The 23,119-nt window shown below is 33.2% G+C and overlaps 1 protein-coding gene across 5 annotated transcripts in view; it reads left to right on the forward strand.

The window, feature by feature from the left end:
• LRRIQ3 (leucine rich repeats and IQ motif containing 3) overlaps positions 1–23,119 on the forward strand; it is a 176,485-nt gene that overhangs the window by 116,168 nt on the left and 37,198 nt on the right. For all 5 annotated transcript variants that reach the window (XM_026018081.2, XM_072754874.1, XM_072754873.1 and 2 more), the window contains one exon: positions 1,703–1,832. In XM_026018081.2, coding sequence (XP_025873866.1) covers positions 1,703–1,832 — 130 coding nt within the window. The remainder of the gene's footprint in view (positions 1–1,702; positions 1,833–23,119) is intronic.

Raw genomic sequence — 23,119 nt, forward strand, 5'->3', positions numbered from 1 at the left:
TGTAAGAGTTGACTAGTGGATTATTAGTGAAGAATAATAACAGATTCATTCCGGGACCACATAACACCTACCACCTATCATGAGCATTAAAAAATCCTTGCACAATGAATCATTACATAAAAACAAATTGTTTTCAATAAATTAGAAAAAAATCACATAAAATTTAAAAGATAGAAATTCAAGGATATTAAGTTAACAATATCTGTTCTGTACAGTATTGGAATTGGGTAGAGACACAGGGCACCAGTGTCTCTCCTAAATTGTAGGATAAAGGAGGTTTGGGCAAGTGGGCAGGTCAAGGTAGGGGAAATATGGCGATAAGTTTTTTATTTCAAAATTCTATCTGCTGTTATATATTAGAGTTTATGTGACTCTCCTCTTGGATGAAGGCAGTGCTATTTACCAAAACCAGAAATAACTTATAATATATTTGGAAGAAAGACAGGACTTAAATTCTATGGAGTATGAGATGTCTGTGAGATTTTCCTGGGTGAAAACATAGCTCATAGTAATTAATGAGTGCTATGTAAAAAGTAGGAATACTATCTGAAGATACATATTTGTGAGTCTTCAGAATTTAGGCCAGTGGCATTCATCAAAGAAGCATAATATCCTGGGGACATTTCTCAGATTACAAATGTATATCCCCTCCTCAAATTCTGATTTTTTTTCTCTGTGGCAGACTGTGGTTGCCTACCAATATCTGTCCCTTTCTTCTTTCTTGGTGAGAAACCTCAAATTTTACTCCAGGAGAAAAGTACCTACAAGAAAGGTTGCATTGCTTACCCTCTCCGTTCTCACCACCGTGAGTAGCCATGAAGATGTAAACAGAAGTTATTGGAAGGACCTCTGGGAACGTACCTTAAGATACACAGCCTGTACACCTTTGCCATTTTCCCCTTTTCCTCCATCTCGGTGACTGAAACACGGACATGGTGTGTAGAGCTCTGCTAGCTATCTTGACTCACGAGTAAGCCGTGAGGATAGAAGCCTTGGAGGGTAAGAGAGAGGTGATAAATTTTCAAAGAGCCTGGGTTCCTGATGGCCTGGTGGATCCTTTGAACCAGTGGTGAAGACACAGACAGATAACACAGTATTAATTATTCAGATATTTCCAGCCAATTTACGGACATTGTATAGCTTACATCTGATAGTGCCCCCAACTCTCCATGAAGCTCCTTTGAATATTCTACTTGTTATTCCTTCCATACATATCAGATCCACTTGTATTTTTAAGACTTGTGATCATTCTGGTCCCATTTCTCTTTCTTTCTATGTTCCTATCTTTTTTAGTATTCTGTGAAATAGTATCGTCTTGCAGTTCCTTAATCTAAATCTTTCTTCAGGCTTTCTGGGCAACACCATCTTGCTTCTCTTCCCCACTGGTTCTTGGCTTGCTTGTTTGTTTAGTTTTGTCATGGAACCTTCCTGACAAGCCCCTTTTTCCCTTCGAGCATGGTCCAAAGTATATCATTGACTCTTTTTTTTATATATCATTAACTCTTAATAGAAAGACAATTTATCAAAATTATCCACAGTGCAGCTCTTTTCATCTTTTCCTAAATCTGCCTAATCTCAAAGATTTTTTTTAAATAAAATCAACCGTGGTACTGTATAATAAATGTGAGAGTTCTTTGAGAATTCTAAAACATATAGAACAGACGTTATCATGGTTGTCATTGCTTTTATTTTGTTTCCACAGAGTTTATATTCTCCTGTTGATTTAAAAAATCCTAGAGAACAGAGAAAACATGTTTCCTCTATTATCTATGAATTAAAAACACAAGATATTGGTATAAAATCAAAAAAGTCAAGACATCTCATTCAAAAAGGTTAGTTATATGGATTTTTAAATTATATGTATGAATATATTTTGATGAAGAGTAAATTCATTAAAAATGGGGCATGTAGGGCAGCCTGGGTGGCTCAGCAGTTCAGCGCCGCCTTCAGCCCAGGGCGTGATCCTGGAGTCCCGGGATCGAGTCCCACGTTGGGCTCCCTGCGTGGAGCCTGCTTCTCCCTCTGCCTGTGTCTCTGCCTCTCTCTCTCTGTGTCTCTCATGAATAAATAAACAAAATCTTAAAAAAAATTTGGGCATGTTAATTTTGAATTACAAATATAAGATTCCATGAAATATATGTTGAAACTTCTAGATAAAATATCCATATCTCATTTAATATTTTATAAATGTAAATATTCAGAAAGTTGTTTCATGGATATCAACTGAATTTTCAGTATTAGGCAATTAAGAGAAATAGCTGTTGGCAGCATATTGAATTGATAGCTTTGTTGCTGTATGGCTGTGTCAGCATGGTTCCTCTTTAAGGAAATCTGTCAAGTATCAGATTGATTAATATAAATAATTTCAATTAAATGATATTAAATTTCCTTCAGGCTTTGAACATAATTTTTTTGTCAATAAAAATACATTTTATCCTATGTTAATAAGATTTTGGTTATCAAATGTGTACTTTTTTTCTGTTGTTTATGCAGAAGTTTTTGATAAAATTTTATGTATGGCCAATGGAATTCTTTGCCTCTGCCTTTCACAGAAGAATCATAATCACTTTTATAAAATTATTTGAAATAATTGTCATTTTTAATACCTTTTAAAATTCTTGTGATAAAACCACTTACATGAGACCTACCCTTTTAACAGACTTTTTAAACATGTAATACAATAATTTTAACCATAGTCATAATGTTGCACAGCAGATCTCTAGAACATTTTTATCTTGTATGACTGAAACTTTATACCTATTGAATATATCCTCATTTCTCTCTTGCTCTGACCTTTTAATTCTTAATATTCACATCTTTCTCTTTTTAAAAACTCAGTGGTGTCTTTATCCCCTTTTGTTTTCTTTGTGTATCTTTGTCTGTCTCTGCCGGTTCCTTATTTGTCAGTGCCTTTGTTATTTCATCAGTTACCTATAAGTTTTATATACAGTACATATTTTATAAAGCTCTACATTGTTATTTAAAAATAATTTTATTTATATCCAGTTATTTAACTCTTAGAGTTATAAACAAAAATGAAATGATGGAAAAATAGTAGTTCCAAGCATCATACCTCTATACTTAGTCTTCCTGATACCCCAACACCTATCACTTAATAATTTTAGCTAACTCTTCTGTGTTTTACTTTTACATTTCAAATAACATGCTTATTCTGCTGAACTTTCTTTTCTTAGTTTTAGATATTATTTATAAATATCCACTATAAAAGATGAAGATTTAATTTTCTTATAAATCCTCCATAATAAAACATACACATCCCCTCCTCTATTCCCCCCTTAGAATTATATCATCACTATTTGGGGGTTAATTAATATTTACTATTTTAATTATTATGGTTGTGTTATTAATATTAATTATTATGACATATTACAGCTGAACCAAACAATATATTAGGATATGTTTGCTTATTTACACCATTTTTTTGAAAACTTGTTTGAAAATCTCATATCATTCAAACCACCATCGTCCCTAAGCACCCACACATGGTTTGTTTGTTTGGTTTTTTTTTTCCATGATATTTCTGCTTGAGCTTATTTGCTGAGTTAATCAGGACTGCTTACTCTCTAAACCTACTCTTACATCATCCATTTTGGTGTACATCTCTTAAGCTGGGATCCTGCGAATTCCTTTGTCTCCATGCTAGTACTCTGTATCTTGGTCTTTCTTGGTTTATTTTCTTATTTTAATACAGTGCCTTTTCTGTTCATGTACTGAGAAATTATATATAGGAGGTACATTTTTTAAAACCTTGAAAGCCTACATAAGTCATTATGCTACACCTATATTTGATTGATGATTTGATTACGTAGAGCTTTGAGAAATTTTTCAGAATTACTTTATCGTCTCCTAACTTCCATTGTTTCCTTTGAGTCCATTGCCATTTAGTTCTCAATCTGATGTATATGAATGTCTATTTATTGTTTTTCCCTTCTGACTGGAAACTTTTAGCATTTTCTTTTTATACCAGGTGTTCTGCAATTTCATAGTGATTTATCTCATAAATATTTGTTTGCTTGCTTGGCCAGATTATTTTTCTATTTAATTTATCATAGTTTTTCAATTTGAAAATTTATATCCATCAGTTCTGGGTATTTCTCTCATATATTTTTGGTGATATATATAACACGAAACTTAACTATCTTAAGCATTTTAAACTGTGCATTAAGTATATTTACATTGTGCAACCATCATGACCATCCATCTGCAGAACCTTTCCATCTTCCTTCTTCAATTGAAACTATGTGCCCATTACACACTACCTCCCATTCCTCTCCCATCCCCAACCTCTGAAACCACTATTCCACTTCTGCATCTAGAATTTGATTACTCTAGACATCTCATATAAGTGGAATCATATGATATTTATCCTTTTGTGACTGGTTTATTTTATTTAGCATAATGTCTTTAAAGTTGATTTATGTGGAAGCATGTCACATATTTTTTTCCTTTTTAAGGTTAAATAATAAATATTCCATTATAACCTTTGAACAGTATAGGCTTGAACTCTATAGGATCACTTATACAGATTTACTTTTTATAAATATTAGTACTGTAAATATATCTTTTCTTATGATTTTCTTAATTTTTTCTAGCTTACTTTATTGTAAGAATATACTATATTAATACATTTAACATACAAAACATATGTTAATTGACTGTTTATGTTATCAATAAGACTTTTGGTCCTTGATAAGCTATTAGTAGTTAAGTTTTTGATGATCCAAAAGTTTCCATGGAGTTCAACTGTTTGGGGGGATGGTGCCCCTAATCTCTGCATTGTCCAAGGGTCAACTGTGTTTTGCTTATCCTTTCATCTGTTAATTGACACTTGGATTTCTTCCATATTTTAGCTATTGTGAATAATGTTGCTATGAACATGGGTGTACAGATAACTCTTTGAGAACCTGCTTTTTGTTGTTTTGAGTATATGGCCAGAAGTGGAATTGCTGGATCATATGATATTTTAATGTTTTAAAGAACCATCATACTGTTTTCTACAGCAGATGTACCATTCTACATTCCCAGCAACAGTGTATGAAGGCTCTAATTTTTTCACATCCTACACTTGTTCTTTTCTCTTCTTTTCCTTCTTTTTTTTCTTATGGTAACCATCCTAATGGATGTGAGGCCGTATCTCATTGTGCTTTTGTTTTGCATTTCCTTAATGATTAGTTTTGCTGAGCACCTTTTCATGTGCTTATTGGCCATGTGTATACCCTCTTTGTAGAAATGTTTATTCAAGTCAATTGTTGTCTGTTTTCTAAGTATACCGTAAGCTTTTTTGTTGCTATTGAATTGCAGGATTTCTTTACATATTCTAGATATCAATCTCTTATCATGTATGATTTGCAAATATTCTCCTATTCTATGGAGAATTAAAAAAAATTCCATTTTACTTATTTAATAGTACTCTGTGATGCACAAAAGTTTTTGATCCATAAAAGTATACTATTGCAAAGTAAGAGAGTCCAACTTTACCTTTTTGCACATGGAATTCCATTTTCTGAGCATGACTTTTTTGTTGTTGTTTTTTATTTTTTAAGACAGAGAGAGAGAGGGCACAAGTCTGGGGGCCAGAGGATCAGACGGAGAGGGAAAGAGAAAGCTTAAGCAGGCTTCTTGCCCAGTGCAGAGCCAGATGCGGGGCTCAGTCTCACAATCCTGAGGTCATCACCTGAGCCAAAACCAAGAATCATATGCCTAACCCACTCAGCCACCCAGGCATCTTCAAGCATCATTTGGTGAAAAGACTGTCCTTTCCCTATTGAGTCATATTGTTATCCATTTTGAAAATCATTTGATCCTATATACAAGCATTTACTTCTGAGCCTCTATCTATTCCATTGACTGTCTTTCTATCGGAACCACACTGTTGTGATTACTATAGTTTTGTAGTAAGTTTCAAAATGATGAGGTGTGACAACTACAATTTTCTTCTTCTTTTTTCAGGATTGTTTTAGCTCTTTGGGGTCCCTTGAAATTTTAGATGAATTTAGGATGGATTTTTCTATTTCTGCTAAAATACTATTCGGATTTTGATAAGGAGTACATTGAATTTGTAGATTACTACAAATTGAGTAGTAGTTTAGTTATACTAAGGCTTCCGGTCCACAAACATAGGATGTTTTTCCTTTTTTTGTGTGTGTCATCTTTACTTTCTTTCGGCAACATATTGTAGGTTTCAGTGTACAAGTCTTTCATCCTAGACAATGTTCTATGTGCACATGAAAAAAATATATATTCTGCTGTTGTTTGTAGTATTTTATATATGTCTATTAGGTCCAATTTGTTTAAAATGTTGTTTAAGTCCTCTGGTTATTTTGATCTCTTGTTCTATCTGATGTTGAAAGTGAGGTATTGAAGTCTCCTACTATTATTGTAGAGATGTTTATTTCCGATTCAAACTGTAAATGGTTGTATTATTTATTTTGTTCCTCTGATGCTTGGTAGGTGTGTGTTTATAATTATTATATCTTCTTCGTGAATTGACCTTTTTATTGTGTAGTGCCCTCATTTGTCTCTAGTCAAGGTCTTTTGGCTTAAATGCTAATCTCTTCTAAAATATAACTTTACAGAAACATCTAGAATATAATGTTTGGCCAGATATCTGGGTACCATGGTTTAACTATGTTACCATATAAAATTAATTATCACAGAGATATACTAAATATAGAATTCTCAGTCGATAGGTTTTTGTTTTAATTTAGTACTTTATATCCTCCTACTGCCTCCTAGGCATGCAGAGTTTCTGCTGACATATCTGCTAATTATTGAAAATCCTTTGTATTTAATGAATCACTTTTCTCTTGTAGCTTTTAAGATTCTTTTTACGTGTTTGTCTTTTGGTAATGTCTCCCATTATGGGTCTCATTTTGCTTATCCTCCTTGACATTTATAGAACTTCTCTGATTTGTAAATGCATGTGTTTCCATAAATTTGGGAGGTTCTGCTATTATTTCTTCAAATAACATCTATTCCTTACTCTATTTGCCTTCTGGTATTCCCATAATGCATATTTTGATCCATTTGGCAGTATCCCATAAATTCCTTATTCCTGTTCATTTTTCTTCATTTGCTTTTATTTTGTTCTGTAGACTTTATTATTTCAAGAGATGTCTTTAATTTTGCTATTTTTCCATTTTTTTTACATCTACTGTTGAACTGCTAGTGAATTTCTCAATTCAGTGATTTTATTTTTCTGCTCCAAAATTTCTGTTTAATTTTTCTTAATAATTTCCATCTCTTTATTGATATTCTTATTTTGTTTATATATTATTTCCTTTCATTATTTACCTATGTTTTTCTTTTGTCTTTTTGAGCATATTTAAAACTGTTGTTTTAAATTTTTTTGTCTAACATGAAAAAAATATTCAACATCACTAATCATCAAGGAAATGAAAATCAAAACCACAATGAGATAACACTTCACACCTGTTAGAATGACTAACATCAACAACACAATAAACAACAAAATGTTAGTTAGGATGTGGAGAAAAAGGAACCCTCACGCACTGTTGGTAGAAATACAAACTGGTGCAGCCACTGTAGAAAAGAGTATGGAAGTTCCTCAAAAAATTAAAGATAGAACTATCATATGATCCAATAATTCCACTACTGGGCATTTACCCAAAGAATATGAAAGCACTAATTTTAATATATGTACCCCTATATTTATTGCAGCATTATTTCCAATAACCAAATTATGGAAGCAGCCCAATTGTCCATTGATAGATAAAATGGATAAAGGAGATATGTACATATACACACATACATACAGTGGAACATTACTTAGCCATCAAAAAGAATGAAATCTTGCCATTTCCAATAACATGGATGGAACTAGAGAGAATAATGTCAAGCAAAATAAGTCAGAGAAAGGGATATATCATTTGATTTCACTCACTTGTGGAATTTAAGAAACAAAACACAAGAGCAAATTTTAAAAAGAGAGAGAAACCAAAAAAACAAACTCTTATCTATAGAGAACAAACTGATGGTTAGCAGCAGAGAGGTGGGTAGGTGGATGGATGGAATAGATGAAGGGGATTAATAATACTTATTTTGGGACACCTGGGTAGCAGAGTTGATTAAAGTATCCAACATTTAGTTTCAGCTCAGATCTTGATCTTAGAGTTGTGAGAGAGAGTCCTGCATCGGGCTCAGTGCTCAGTATGGAGTCTGCTTAAATATTAATATTAATATTAAATATAATTCTCCCCTTCTGCCCCTCCCCCCTTCTCTCTGTCTCTCTCTAAAATAAGTAAGTAAATCGTTTTAAAAAAAGAGTACTTATTTTGATGAGCTCTAAGTAATGTATAAAATTGTTGAATCCCTATATTGTACACCTGAAACTAATATAACACTGTATGTTAACTCTACTGGAATTAAAATAAAATTTATAAGTAATAAGTAAAAATTTTATCTAGTAATTCTGATATGTGTGTTCAGGGACAGTTACTGTGGATTTATTTTGTTTCTTTAAATGCACCTTGTTTCCCTATTTTTCCCCTGTTTTCTGATTGTTGAAAATTGGGCATTTGTAAAATAGCTACTTCTTTCAATATTTGCTGACCTCATGGAAGACTTTCACTATTTAGCAAACCCCTAAGCCTTGAGATCAACTCAGGGTAAAGGCTTAAGATCTTCAAAGGTCTTTTCTGGGCAGGCATACTGTCTCAGTCAGTGTGTGTATGGGTTTCCTTTGTTTTGATTTTCCCCAGGTTCCTTTAAATGTCCTAATTTCTCAAAGTCTCTCCCTGGATTCATTTTCGGGACATAAATTTTGTTTTGCATTTCTCTACTTTCAACTATTTTCTCCTAGGACTCTGTGGATCTTCAATTCCCCTGCAGTTTTATGTATCATTATTGCCTTCAGTAGATTTCAGCCTGGTACCTATATTGCCATTCCTCTCCTGAGGATTTGAGTCAGGTGAGAAACAAACCAGTCCTCTAGGCAGTCCAGACACAGGCTAGAACATTCCAAACAAGTTTTATTCTGCTCTTTCCATCCTAAGGGAGAAAAATGAAAAGTGGGCTGCTTCTTCCTGACTGTGATACATCACACTGGGGAGAGGGGAGGAAAGGGCAAGTAAGAATGTCACAAATGTCTTACTGTTTTGAAAACATGACTTTTCCTTGGTTGGGGTTTACCTAGTTATTGTAAATCTTTGATTCATTTCTAGAGCTCATTTGAAGTTATGTTAGTCATTCTGTAGTTATTTATTTGATGTTTCTGAGGGAGAATAAGAATATGAGACTTCCTAGTCTGCTATTTTGCTGACACATTATTCTTTTATTTATTTCATCATTTTCTCCATTGTGTATTCTCTTTCTATGACTCCTGTTATTCAGGTGGACCTCTTGGACTGATCCTCTAACTTTCTTACTTTTTATCTCTTATTTCCCCCACCTCTTTTTATATTTGTTCTCTTTTCTGGGGTATTTACTCATTTTATCCTCTACTTATATTTTTAAATTTTATAATCAATTTTTTAAATATACTGCTGTGTTGGGTTCATAGATACAATATCTTCTCTGCAACTTAAAGGATATTAATACCGTGTATTTTTGTATGTGTGTGTGTGTGTGTGTGTGTGGATGGTTTTTCTCCAAGTTACTTTTCTTCTTATAGCTTTTGTGAAAATGCTGCTAATCGTTGCTTGTTCATTCACTTAAGATTAAGGTTCTGAAATGCTGCTTGGAAACTGTTCATATATGTGGTTTGATTTTATTGACTTGTAGGTGTTAATGTAGGATAATTAAGTGGTGTCTAGGCTCTTTATTCAGGAACCTATAATATGGGGTTTCTTCAGAAGACTCTTCCAATATTTTACCTATAATACAAGAGTGACTGCTGTTGTTCTCAACTTGGTATGAGGACTTTCATTTCATCTTCCAGTTTTCAGTCATCCCCCATCTTTAGCTGTACCTGGTGCCCTCAAGTCTATAATTTTTCTAGTTTAACTTCTCCAAAGAGTGAATCTTTAGTCTACTTTAAGGGCAAATGGATGAAAGAGTCACCTGGTTTGTGTGTAGTTGTCAAAGAGTCAGTTGATCTAATTATGCCTTTCAAACGATTTTTTAAACCACGTTTCAAATTTCCTACCTTTTTTTAGTGTTCTGCATTGTGAATCAGCTTTATTCTTTTATTTATTTATTTATTCTTTAATTCAACTTCATAGTGGTTAGTTGTCAGTTACCCTTCATCAATGTGCTACTAGCTTCCAAATAATTTTTGGTGTCACCCATGTTTTATTTCTCATTGTACTGGGGTTCAAAGAGAAAGCAAAAATGTGTTATTTAAAGCTTCCTGTTTAATCTAAAGTCTATATTAATATTTTAAATTGAGCTGACTTTAAATTGAGCCATATTTTTTATTAAATATGTAGAAGGAAGGAAAAGTAGGAACAAGAGGAGGAAGTAGAGAGTTTTGGGATACCTATTCCAAAGCAAGGGATGACTGAACCCTTACAAAACATTCATAAATCATACTTCCCTCTCAATGGAGTGTTTTTTGCAACCACAACCAATGTATTGTGAAAATTAAAATGTCTTAGCCATACCAGTGCTAGATGATGTCACATTGTAACAATTAAATTTTTTTTTCCATGAGGAAACGGAATTTATCCATTTAACGGATTTAATTTATCCGTTTAAACGGAGTTTATCCAAGGTCACATGATCCAAAGTGTCAGAGCTAGTACTATTTCTAGGTTCTGTTTCCTCATTCAAAACCTAGTGTCCTTTCTGTTTCATAGTGATGCCTCTTGAGAACTATAAATGTTTCACTATGTAATAATTAAATTATGTGCATGGGAATATGGTTGTAATAGATTAAGCTATCTGAATATGAAATCTAATAAAATCTGTCATCCCTTTTGTCATTCAACATATTGTGGAACCACCCATTTTATATGAAATTCTATTGTTTCCCATTAATTTTTAATATTTCTCATGTTTAAAAAGCTATTGAAATAGAAGAGTATATTATTTATCTAAAATCATTATAATTAGAAGTAGAGCAAAAATAACATTTTCCCATATTTCTTTTATTTAAATCATAACAAATTACTTTATACTTGCTTTAATAAAATGGTTAATTTTAAAAGCAGTCAGAAATTGTATTTATGTTCTTGAAAAGATTTTGGGGGCACATGAATTTTTATCAATTCAGGACAAAAAACTGCTTTCATTTTTTTTTTTAATTGAGTGATATTTTACTCCACCTTAAGTGCATCTGTTTTTGCCTTTTGAAACCCACTTATCTGCAATACTGTAATTACATTTGTTTTATCCAGTAAACTTTTGTTCTCCCTAACAATCACAATTAATGCCTTGGTCTTATGCATCCCATAACACTCTATTTGTCTCTACTTTTTGTTATGGTTGTTTTGGGCAAACTTCCTCTTGCCAAAATATGAATTCCTTAAAAACAATGACTTTATTTATTTGTTTATTTCTCTCTGTCTTCTGTAACATCTGGCAGTATATTTTGCCCACAGGGAGTATTCTTCAGTGATCTTGAGTCAATATATAAATGATTAATACCTTTATCTGAAAGAGGTAAATTGTATGGCAACAAGTAAACAAATGGATAGTAGTAATTCCTTGTTACCCTCTCTTAAACATAACATTCATGCTTTGCTATAGAGCCAACAAGGATACAATAAAATCTCCTGATACCCTATATGTCTAATTATGTATTTTATCCTTTTATTCATTAATTTCTCAACAAGTATTAAGTAGCTATGTGAACTTGAGGTATAATAGTGAACAGTTATTCTGCAAACTTACAAAGCATTATTTCTCAGCCTTACTTGAATCATACATAGCACATGTTGAAAATGATAAAATATTTATGGCACACTGAGGCAAAATGGATGGTTTAGGGAGAATCCACCTGGAGCTTGGTAAAAATATTTTCTTTACAGTATTTTTTCTTTATGTTTTCTTGAGAGTATATTTCTTCATATTATATAATTATGATAAAATATAACATAGTAAGGAATATACATATGTATCTATATATATGTGTGTGTGTGAAATGAATATGAAATACATATGCATATAAATTTCATATATATATAAAATCTCTCAAATAAGATAACTCAAATATTTTTAATAAGAAACTGTAGCTTCTTTCTGTAAATGTGAATTGCCAAATCAAGGTTTGTGCTTTAAATAACTATGTACTATTTCTGATCAAGACTTAGTATTGATGTCTTATTTTTGTTGTCTTTATTAGTGAGAATTTTTTAAAATGTTAGGCTTTATAATACTTCGTGACCTAAAAAACATATACATATACTAATCTGATAAAACTAATTTAAAATAAAAAGAGACTATTCAACTGAATTGAATACTAGCTGAAAAGTCTTGGAATAAAAGAACAAAGAGTATTTATCGAATTTGAACATAGGGAGTTGATTGTGAAATTGACAATGACCAACTTCAACAACGTGGCAGACAGAAACAATGCTTGCAAAAGTTCAAAGTGAATGGAAATAAAGAAGTGAAGACAATGTCAAATTTAATTTTTTGAAGAGTTTTATAATCTGTGGTCTTCATATTCATAATAAACTCAAGACACTGAAAGAAAGAAATCAACCTTCTGAATAACAGAATTTTTAAATTATGATCCAAAGACATTTTTGGTGTTATGAATCTTTTTTTAATTTAAATTCAATTAGCCAACATATAGTACATCATTAGTTTCAGATGGTAGTGTTCAATAATTTATCAGTTCCATATAACAGCCACTGCTCATCGCATCATGTGTTATGAATATCTTATTTATAATTTGAAAATTGATCGATATATGATATACAAAAGAACACTGTAATTAGAATATTTGAATAATCAAAATGTTATCCCCAAAGTTAATCCTAGATATCAGAAGGTTTACAAAATATAGGTTGTTAAGTAGGGGAGAGAGAGTTTAGTAAAAAGCAGTTAGGCAATTAGCCCTCTCTCCTTTTAAGGTAAAGAGAATTGGAATGAATGGCTACAGGTTAATATTTTTCAAAATGGTACAGTCTGCTAATAGGTACCAAGCTCCTACTATGCCAGAAATGCCTTCATTAACCAGAGCATGAATGTGAGCAATTATTGTCTCATAATATAGGTCATCGTGAAGAGGACCTATCCCCTAGACAGAGTTTCTGTGATTCTTAATATTCTTTTTCCTTTTTTCACGAATCCAAATCTGAGGAAATTTAAGAATGTGATAAAATAATTAGCCTCTCTTTGTTCCCCAAACTGCAGATATGAACCCACATTTATTTTATTTATAATTTCAAGGGGCACATGGATCCACTAAGCCCCGTTCATGGTCCTTAAATTCGTTTATAAAACAAGAATCACATAATTTAGTTTATAACTAAGTTTTTATGCTGCCTCCAAAATCTCCAAAAAAGTCTGTCCTGGTAGGTAATGGTTCTAATATCATCAATTATACATTTTGTATATTTTTATATCTTCATACCTTGAGCAATTCCTAAGCCTTAGGCACTGCAAAGATTCCTTTGAGATGTACGTAATGTGCAATGATTCTGAAAGTATATAAATTATTTTGAATGCTATTCTTATCATCTGTTACCATAATTCCAACTTTAAGATGTCATTCTTAAATGTTAATATTCATGCAGATAAATGTAATGTGGGTAAACAAACTGTCCATAAGTAGTACTATATAATTTTTAAATGTTTAATTAAATATAACATATAATTATGTCATGATATGGTTTTTCTAATCTTTATATTGTTATTATAAGGTCAGCCAGAATAATTCATATATTACTGAATATTGCAGCTCCTACAAGGGGCCATATTTCCCCATCTACTTTCTCAGCAAGACATTCCAAATTGACAAAACTTTAAAGTATTTTGCAGGAAAACAAAAACACTAATGAATGAAGGAACCAGGGCTATTTGTACCATGACTGTGTCTCAGTTTTGCCCTTGAAAGTCTCAATTAGTACCTGTTTCTTGGTGTAATTATTAATAATAATGTCTCTCAGTCTTAAACATGTCCCAATTTGAGTGATTTTATGATTACATAAGTTATATGTTATCCTCACTTTCTTTCATCCACAAGCCGATTTAACATGAATAAATTCTCAAATTAGACTCACATAAAACATAGATTTTTATCCCAGTGTCAAACTTTACTAATAATTTCAAGGATACAAATAATCAAGAATCTTAAATAAAACAGGGAGAGATCTGGAACATCAAGGGTGGCTTTACAGGTTCTTTCTTCCCTTGAAAAACAAGTACCTATGGCCCAGCAAAATAGATGAAATCTTTAGTGAGATTTAATGGGTTTACCTCACACTGAGAGGCAAGTGTTTACATTATGAAATATTTCTGTTTTTTATTTCAGATAGTTGTATAGTTTATATGACATTCTCTGGAGAGTGCAACCTCATAGCTTCTTGGTTTATTTAATATAAGCAGTGCTTTCACCAGGCACCATCCTGCTAAAGGCATTCAATAGTTGAAGTCTCTTCCTCCTAGAAATTATCATTTGACTTTTTTTTCCGGAGTTTCTGTTGACATGGGGATTAAGTCAGATTGCCTGCCTTCTTTCCTTTCCTGTGGGCATCCACTTTATAAACAATGAGTGGATCATTGCTTTACCTCTTTCCTCTCACCCTTACAACAGGTTCTGAAATTGAGAGAGTATTTTGTTATACTATTTTTTTTACTACATTTTTGGTTATTAGTACATTTTATTTTTATCAGTTCTAGGCATTCAAAATCCAACAATAAACAAGGTATATAAAACCCTACCTAATGGAGCTAGTATATTAAGTGGTAAGGATGATACTACATGTTTCAGTGGAACTTCTATAAGACTGTGTAGATAAAGGCCCTATGTGAAACTTGAGAATGGGGATAGGTATTACATTGTTTCATTTATATTGTCAAATAAATCAATCAAATTATATATGACAGCTTAACTGCTAAGTGCTTTAGTGGTTAATATTATACAAAATTTATGTCTTATTAATTTTTAGCTTATTATAAATAGTTACTTTACCTTTAATGTAAGATAAACCTAAAATTATCTCTTCCAGTTTCTATTTTATAATGCCAAACCAAATATTTTTTCTTTATGAAAATGATATATTGCTATAGGTCAGATAGTTTAAAGGTATATCATACTTAATGAATGTTTTTTCTGTCTTATATTTTAAGAGATTTTTTTCAGTGTTGGAAATTAAACATGTAAATTTCTTGATTGATACAGAAAAGGTATGGAATACCAGAAATACATTGTAATTCTAAAATTATGTATTATGTTAGTGTTATTTTTTAACTCTTTGTAGGAAGTATAGCTGGAGGATGGGCCAGACCTACAGTTATTTCAGAACAGCATTATATTTCAGATACAGTTATGAAGAAGTAAATTCAGATCTTTCATAAAAAGTGCCAGCTGTTATATAAAAGATATTTCTGAGAACAAAAGTGCTATTTCCTATTCAGAATATAAGGTCAAAGGGTTAATTATTTGAGGGTCATTATATCAAAGTGCCTGTGATCAGATTTATACAATCTTTAGTTATTTTATCTCATTACATACTTTGTCTTGCTCTAAATCCACTTATGAGTCTGAAATGAAGACTCTAAAGCAGATTTTATGGTTTCCATTGAAACACATTACATTTTCTGCCTCCAACATTTTTCTTTCAAATTCATCCAATTTATCATATCTTGCTGATTTCAATCCACTTGTGCTTTAGGCAATTTTAACAGTGCTTTTTTTTTTTTTTTTCTTTTCTCCTAAATTGTTTGCTAGAATGACTGGATTTTAGTCCAGGATATAAAATAGTATCAACTAAATTACTTCAAATGATCAATTAGAGCATACTCATGCATATAAAACTAGAAGTCTTTCATGCCAGATTTAAAATTAAAAGCAAACAAACAAAAATGTACTTTTATATCAGTATAATAGTTCAGATTTCTTTTAAAATATTTTTAATATCCTTACTACCAAGAACAGAGAGGGAGAATGTTAAATTCAATAAAAGTAAGGATAAATTGATGGAAAGAAAAAACGAGTCTTTTGAGTTAGTTATATTTGGATTTGTTTTCTGATTCTAAGCAAAAATGCCATATATTCGGTATACTACCCTGCATTGCCCAGCTTCCCATACAGTAAGGTAGTAATTATGTGATCATTTCTATCCTTTTGACTGTGAGCAAAAGTAAAACATCACTTCAGAGTGAAAGCAATTAAGAGCATCATTATCTTGCTCTGCCAAGTACATCTTGGAAGCCATTTATTCCATTAGCATATCTGCAAGTTCTACTGACACACGTTGGTTCTTAGGTGAGAATTAGTAAATCTTTACTGTGCTAAGCTGCTGAGATTTCAGGGTTTATATGTGATAGAAGTTAAGATTAATTATGCTGATAAATACAGAAATTATTGCCAAACAAAAACCTTAAATATGGTCTCATCTTAGTGATCAGATGAGAAAACTAATGTCCATTTCCAGTCCAAATGTCAGTCCAGTTTTTGTAATAGCAAAGCATTTCTCAGTGATAACTTAGGAGGCAAACAATGTGTATGGCTAGTGGCTCTAGGGGAAGATGTTGAAAAACGGGAGTATTCTGTGTATTGGTTGTACGGGACTGTTTGGCAAGTAACCCTAAAGAAAAGAAGATCTCAGCAAAGTAGCTGATTTTCAAGGCCAAATAAAAGAGAATGGAAAGTTCCTAAACTTAGAGCTCTTCACCTTCAGAAAAGTTGTGTACTCTATAATCCCAAATACTTAAACATGAAATTTAATAAGGCTTTGAGACAAAGGTCTAAACCTGTTCTTTGAAAATAGATGATTTAGGACAGAGTTTAGCTTAGGTGTGTGGACTTCCCACCTATTGTTTTAGATACCCTCATGGTAACTTCCATTAAATTGCCAGAGCAAGAGAGACTGAAAGGAAGCAAGGGAAAAAAAAATAGATCTAAGGACTACATTATGACCTTTGTGAGGGGTCATAAAAAGCAGAATGAGGGATAATCCAGGACTAATCGAGGAATCCATACCTGAAGTAGAACTTCACAGAGTGAACCTGTGATTAGTGTGTGCCTCCTATTGTTTCCATTTGTAGCTTGGTCTTTCCCCATTCCAACTTTGTATATTCAATTTGTATATTGATGGGTGAAGCAGGACACAGATGACTTGTCTTTGATTCCATTGTCTTTAGACTAAAACCTTATCCATAGCCGATTAACAAACTATTGTACAAATTAAAAGACTTTGGACTTGATGGCGCTTTCCATTGTCTCCAAGTTTCCATCAAAGTTTGATTGGGGCTGCATAATTTAGTTCTGGTCAACAGATTGTGATTTGATGTAAGTGTGTCACTTTGGGGCTAAGGTATTTTAAACACACCATTCCCTCACTTATTTGCTTCAGTCTTTGGAGAGCTTATGTTTCAGTAAGTTAGCTAGACTATGCGGGAGGGATGCCCTTTCCACTTTAGATTTATAAGAGGAAGAGATCAACCTTTGTTATGTTAATTATTATGATTATAAGTTTTGTGTGTTGTGACAGTGTTAATTATATTAACTATAGTGATTGCTTTTTCTTTGGTCAAAGGGCATAATAAAAGGATATTCCTCAAGTCCATAAAAATTAAATGAAAATGCGTGTATAGCACTTGGCATAAGGTTCAGCACAGGCATATACACAGTCATGGAGTAAAATGTCTAGGATATAGTACCTATACAAAAATGTTAGCTGCTATAATTTGTGTAGTTGTTGTCAGATCTCATACACCCATAGGCCTGAAATTTATCTATGAAATTTTGCTGTGCAGTTTTACTGAGAAATTTACAAAGAGAAGTAGTAAGCATCAACGAAATATAATTCCATTACTATTCATATTAAAATAATTAGGTAATATTTGTACATCTATCTTGATTTCTGGAAGATTTTTGAATTTAAGAGATTCTTATAGCTTTTTGGATAAAATTTAGACATAGGTATAGTTTTTGTTTTTCTCTTTAACACTTAAAAGTTATAGAATGAACCAGTGTTAATTTGGAATTAAGATTCTAGTGGAATATTTTGGTATTACTCTCTTCATTTCAATATTTTCAGGAAAGATCTAGAGTAAAATATAAACAGCATGATCTTATATTTCATGAGTCTGGGGGAGTTAGCTAATATACAATGAAAGAATAGGATTATAAATATTGAGACAGAAACAATGAGCTCAGTCTAAGAAGATAACATTTTATAATAAGAAGAAATAGCTATGTAAAATGATGAAGGTTTTAATTATCTTGATCTTGATCATCATTGTATAATGAATGTGTAAATCAAATCATCATGTTGTAACTTTAAATATATACAATTATATCTGTCAATTATCCTACAATAAATTTAAAAAAAAAACTCTATATAAGCACATGAATAAGAGATGTTTCTAGGGGTGTTTGGGTGGCTCAGTCAGTTAAGCATCCACCTTTTGGTTTCAGCTCAGGTCATGATATTGGAGTTGTAGTATTGATCCCTGCATCGGGCCTTGTGCTCAGCAGGAGCCTGCTTGAGATCCTCTCTCTCCCAATGTTGTTTCCCCCCCTGCTTACACTCTTCCTCTCTCCTTCTCTCTCTCTTTTCTCTCTCTCTATCTCTCAAACAAATCTCTTTAAAAAGAGAGGAACCTCTAATCAAAAAGGAATAAGTATAAATCATCCACTTACAAAAAAACTGACTTTAAACAGACTGAAGGATACATGAATTAAATCAATTCCATATGAAATAGTCTTTCAGTAGACCTCAGGTTTATTATAACATAACAATGCATTTTTTACCTGTTCATTTGCAGGTAGAAATTTAGTTTTATGAATTATGAAATCTAGAATGAAACAAAAATCTATTGTTTTACTATAATGACAGGCCTCTTAGTACTTGGTATTCAGATTATGATTCACCCTTTAAAAAAATCCTAACCAATTAAAGCTCATATAATTATTTGTGTAAATATAATTATGATGCTAAGGGGGGGGGGGGTGGAATCAAGCAAGGGAAGACTATTCCTTAATATAACAACTTTTTAAAATGTTTTTAAATTAGAGAACCTCAAAATTAAAATGAGCTACTTCAAGAATTAGTTACATCTTTAAGTAAAGGTATGCAAACAGAAGCTGGGCTAACATTTGCCGAGATTATTACATGAAGACAATAGAATTCATTGCTGGGCTATATTGAAAGTCCTCTGTAGTACCAAATATCTTGTAGTTTGTAATTCTTTGAATGTAAACATATTGTCTTTTTGTTGTTAGTATTTTATCAGATACTATAGGTTCGTAGTTCTTCCAAGAGGTTGTAAAGTTTAAATTATTTTCCTAATAATAATAGCATTATTTGTGTTTTATGCTTTTATTCTCTTCCAGGTATAAAGTGGAATTTTCTAGAGGTTACATATTTCGTGATGATGGGATCACTGATTTTAACATATAATAAGTTTATCATTTTATTCTTAAATGAATAAATAATTTAAAAATTCTGTTTTAGCTTATAGTATTGAAAATCCATAAATATAATTCACCTCTCCCCCCTAAAAATCTCTTCAAGGTTCTCAATAATTTTTAAAGGTATAAAAGCATTCTATGAACAAGAAATTGATGAGTGCTCTGACTACAGAATATAAACTCTCTGATTTCATGGGGTTTACAAAGCCGCCACAGAAGCAAACAAATGAATAAACAAAGTTGTTTTTATTTTATCCTTAAGATTTTATTTATTTGAGAGAGAGAGACAGAGTGCAAGAACAGGGAGAGTAACAGAGAAAGAGGGATAAGCAGACTTCCCACTGACCATGGAGCCGCCCAAGTACCCCAACAAAGTAATTTTAGATGGTGGTAAGTAGTAGGAGTAAAACAGAAAAATGGAAGGGTGATGGATTACATTAGGTAATACAGCCTTTTTTTTCTTTTTATAAAAGGAAGTCTACTTTAGATAAATAAGGTCACTTTAAAAAAAATTATTAGAGAAGGAGAAAGCACAAGGGGAGGAAGGGCAGAGGGAGAGGCAGACTCTCTGCTGAGCAGGGAGCCCAACATGATACCCATCCCAGGATCCTGAGTTTATGACCTGAGCTGAAGGCAGACACTTAACAAACTGAGCCACCCAGGCACTCTGATAAGGTCACTTCTTTAAAAAAAAAAAAAAAAAAGTTTTTATTTATTTATTCATGACAGACACAGGGAGAGAGAGAGAGAGAGGCAGAGACACAGGCAGAGAGAGAAGCAGGCTCCACACAGGGAACCCGACGTGGGACTTGATCCTGGGTCTCCAGGATCACGCCCTGGGCTCAAGGTGATGCTAAACCACTGAGCCACCAGGGCTGCCCTGATAAGGTCACTTCTGAAGAGAGATTGTTTTATGATAAAAAGGAATGATACATGTGAAGATTGTAGGAAAGAATATGCCAAAGCAAAGCCATAAATTGGAAATATCTTCACATGTTTGAGTATCCAAGTGAAGACCTATGAACCTGGCGTGCAGTGAGTGAAGAATAATAAGGTTGGATAAACAGAGCCTTGTAAGCCAAAGTAGCCCAAGTATCAGAATTCAGGCTACCCTGGATCCCTTATGTTAGTAGCAACAAGTGAAATAACAGAATGACCAGAAGAAGTTTAAGAGAGATACCAGAAGAGATGACAGCAAAGAGCCCTCCAGCGATCACAGTTAACCTTGAGGCTCAAAAAAGCATTTCTAATTCCCACACAGATATATTAACATTGAATAGAAAAGTCACTGGCACAAGGGATTTAAGCAAACTTCTGAGCAAACACTGGCTGAATAGCAAGCACCTTTGACTCAGAGTCAACTTCTAAGAAGCCAGGATTAAGAATACATTCATACAGATCTCTGCTAATTTAGAAGACTGTGCATGCTTAAGGCTACATCATCTCAAAATTGATTGGACGGGGACATCTTGGTGGCTTAGTTGAGTGCTGAACTCTTGATTTTGCTCAGGACATGATCTTAAGGTCCTGAGATTGAGCCAGAGTCAGGCTCTGTGCAAAGTGTGGAGTCTGCTTGAAGTTCTCTCTCTCTCCCTCTCCCTTTGCACCCTCCCCTCATAAATAAATAAATAAACAAATAATAAATAAATAAATAAACAAACAAAATATTTTTTTAAAATCATCGGACAGACGACTTCTAAGCTACTAATCCCTGGCTTAACATGGGGCAAAAATATTTAATTTCTGAGTTGTGATGACAGACAAATACATGCTCAGACACACATAAAACAGTAAAAGGTGGAAACCCTAACTGGGTAAGGGATTTAGCACAGTCTTTGACCAATACATGGTTTATGCTGAACCATGGGCTGAACTTGGCTAGGTAGCCAAACTAAAAGATTATAAAAAAAGGGGGCAGGATCTGAGCAGGGACATCATGTGGTTTACACTGAGGGGGAAAGAGACTTCAAAGAGTTACTTCAGTCACCAAATAAATTAGCAAGTGACTAAGCAAACAACATCAGTCCCCTGGTGGAAATAGGTGAGAATCATATCCTGAGTTACTACCACATGTTATATGAAATGTCCAAGTTTCGACATAAAATTATGGGACATGCAAATAGTAGGAAAGTGTGACTCCTATACAGGAGGGAGGAAGCAGGCAATAGAAGCTACCTTGGAGAGGGTCTATTTTAGTTTCATTTACTAGTGTAACAAGTTATGAAACAGTGGCTTAAAACAAAAGAAATATATTCTCTCACAGTTCTAGAAGTTGGAAGTCCAAAATAGACCTTAAAGTCTAAAATTAGCATCTGGAAGCTCTAGAGGATAAATCTCTGTTGCCTTTTCCAACTTCTAGTGGCTGACAGTGTTTCTGGGCTACTGGCCTTATAACTCCAATTTCTTCCTTACATCATTACATTTCCTTCTCTGCTGGTGCTGACTCATCCTACATCCATCTTTTAAGGGCTATTGTTGATTGTATCAGGCCCTCTTGGATAATCCAAGTTAATTAGCTCATCACACAGTTTTTAACTTTTATCTGCAAAGTCCTTTCTTTACATATAAGGTAATTTTTACAGATTCTGAGAATTAGATGTGGACATATCTGGGGGCATTTATAGAAAGTATCAATGAGGAGATAGATATGAAATAAAAATAATTGGAAATTCTTCAAAAATGCAATATTTAAAATAAAAGGTTCACTAGACATATCAACAGTAGATAATAGCTGGCAGAAGAATGAATCATTAAACTTGAAAATGAATCTATAGAGATTATTTAACCTAAAACTAAAACATGATAAAAATGAACAAGACATTCATCCTGGCATGTAAGAAGATTAGAAATCAATACACCATCCTAACAAATGAAAACTTAAAAAAAAAAACCTTAAATGCAACAACTCTTCTAGTATCCATTGGAGAATTGAGGTCACAGAATAAACTGCTGGCCCCCAAATTGATGAGCCCATCAGGCAAATACAGAGAATGACACCTTATCAGAGCAGAAGCCCATCAATGGAAACCTCCACAGGGACCAGTGCCAGAGTAGGAAAGCCTGAATATGAATGACAAATGGCCTAGCGGCTCAGTGTGGGCAAGTCTAAGAGAGAAAACTTATAAGAGGACCTGGTCATCAGGGAATGGGTGGACACACTTTTGAGTTTTGCCTCCTAGAACTTTACTAGTTTCTCACAGTGAATAGTAGAGAAATACAGTCTCATGCTTCTGACAAAGGGAGAGTAAAGGGGATCATTTTGAAATATGCAAGAGCATTTTATTCTTCGTAACAAGGTCTGCATTCAGGAGAAGATATATAACCAGAGTCCAGACTACTGAGTTTCTACCAGAGCCTAACTGCCTTGGGAGAAGAAAAACGCCTAACCAAAGACAGTTTTAGCCTTTCACATGGAAGGAGGGAAATGCCATGTTTCATCTAGCATTCCCATCCCACTAAGGTGGGAGGTAACTGAGAGCATGTGTGACGTTCACACTGAAAGGCTGAGACCTACCCATAGGGCCGTGGAATACTTCCCACTCCCCACCCCTTACCACCACATTACTGAGGCCTATTTACAGCAACATGTTTCCCCCTGTACATCAT

The sequence above is a fragment of the Vulpes vulpes genome, chromosome 3, assembly GCF_048418805.1.
Source record: "Vulpes vulpes isolate BD-2025 chromosome 3, VulVul3, whole genome shotgun sequence".
NCBI lineage: Eukaryota > Metazoa > Chordata > Mammalia > Carnivora > Canidae > Vulpes > Vulpes vulpes.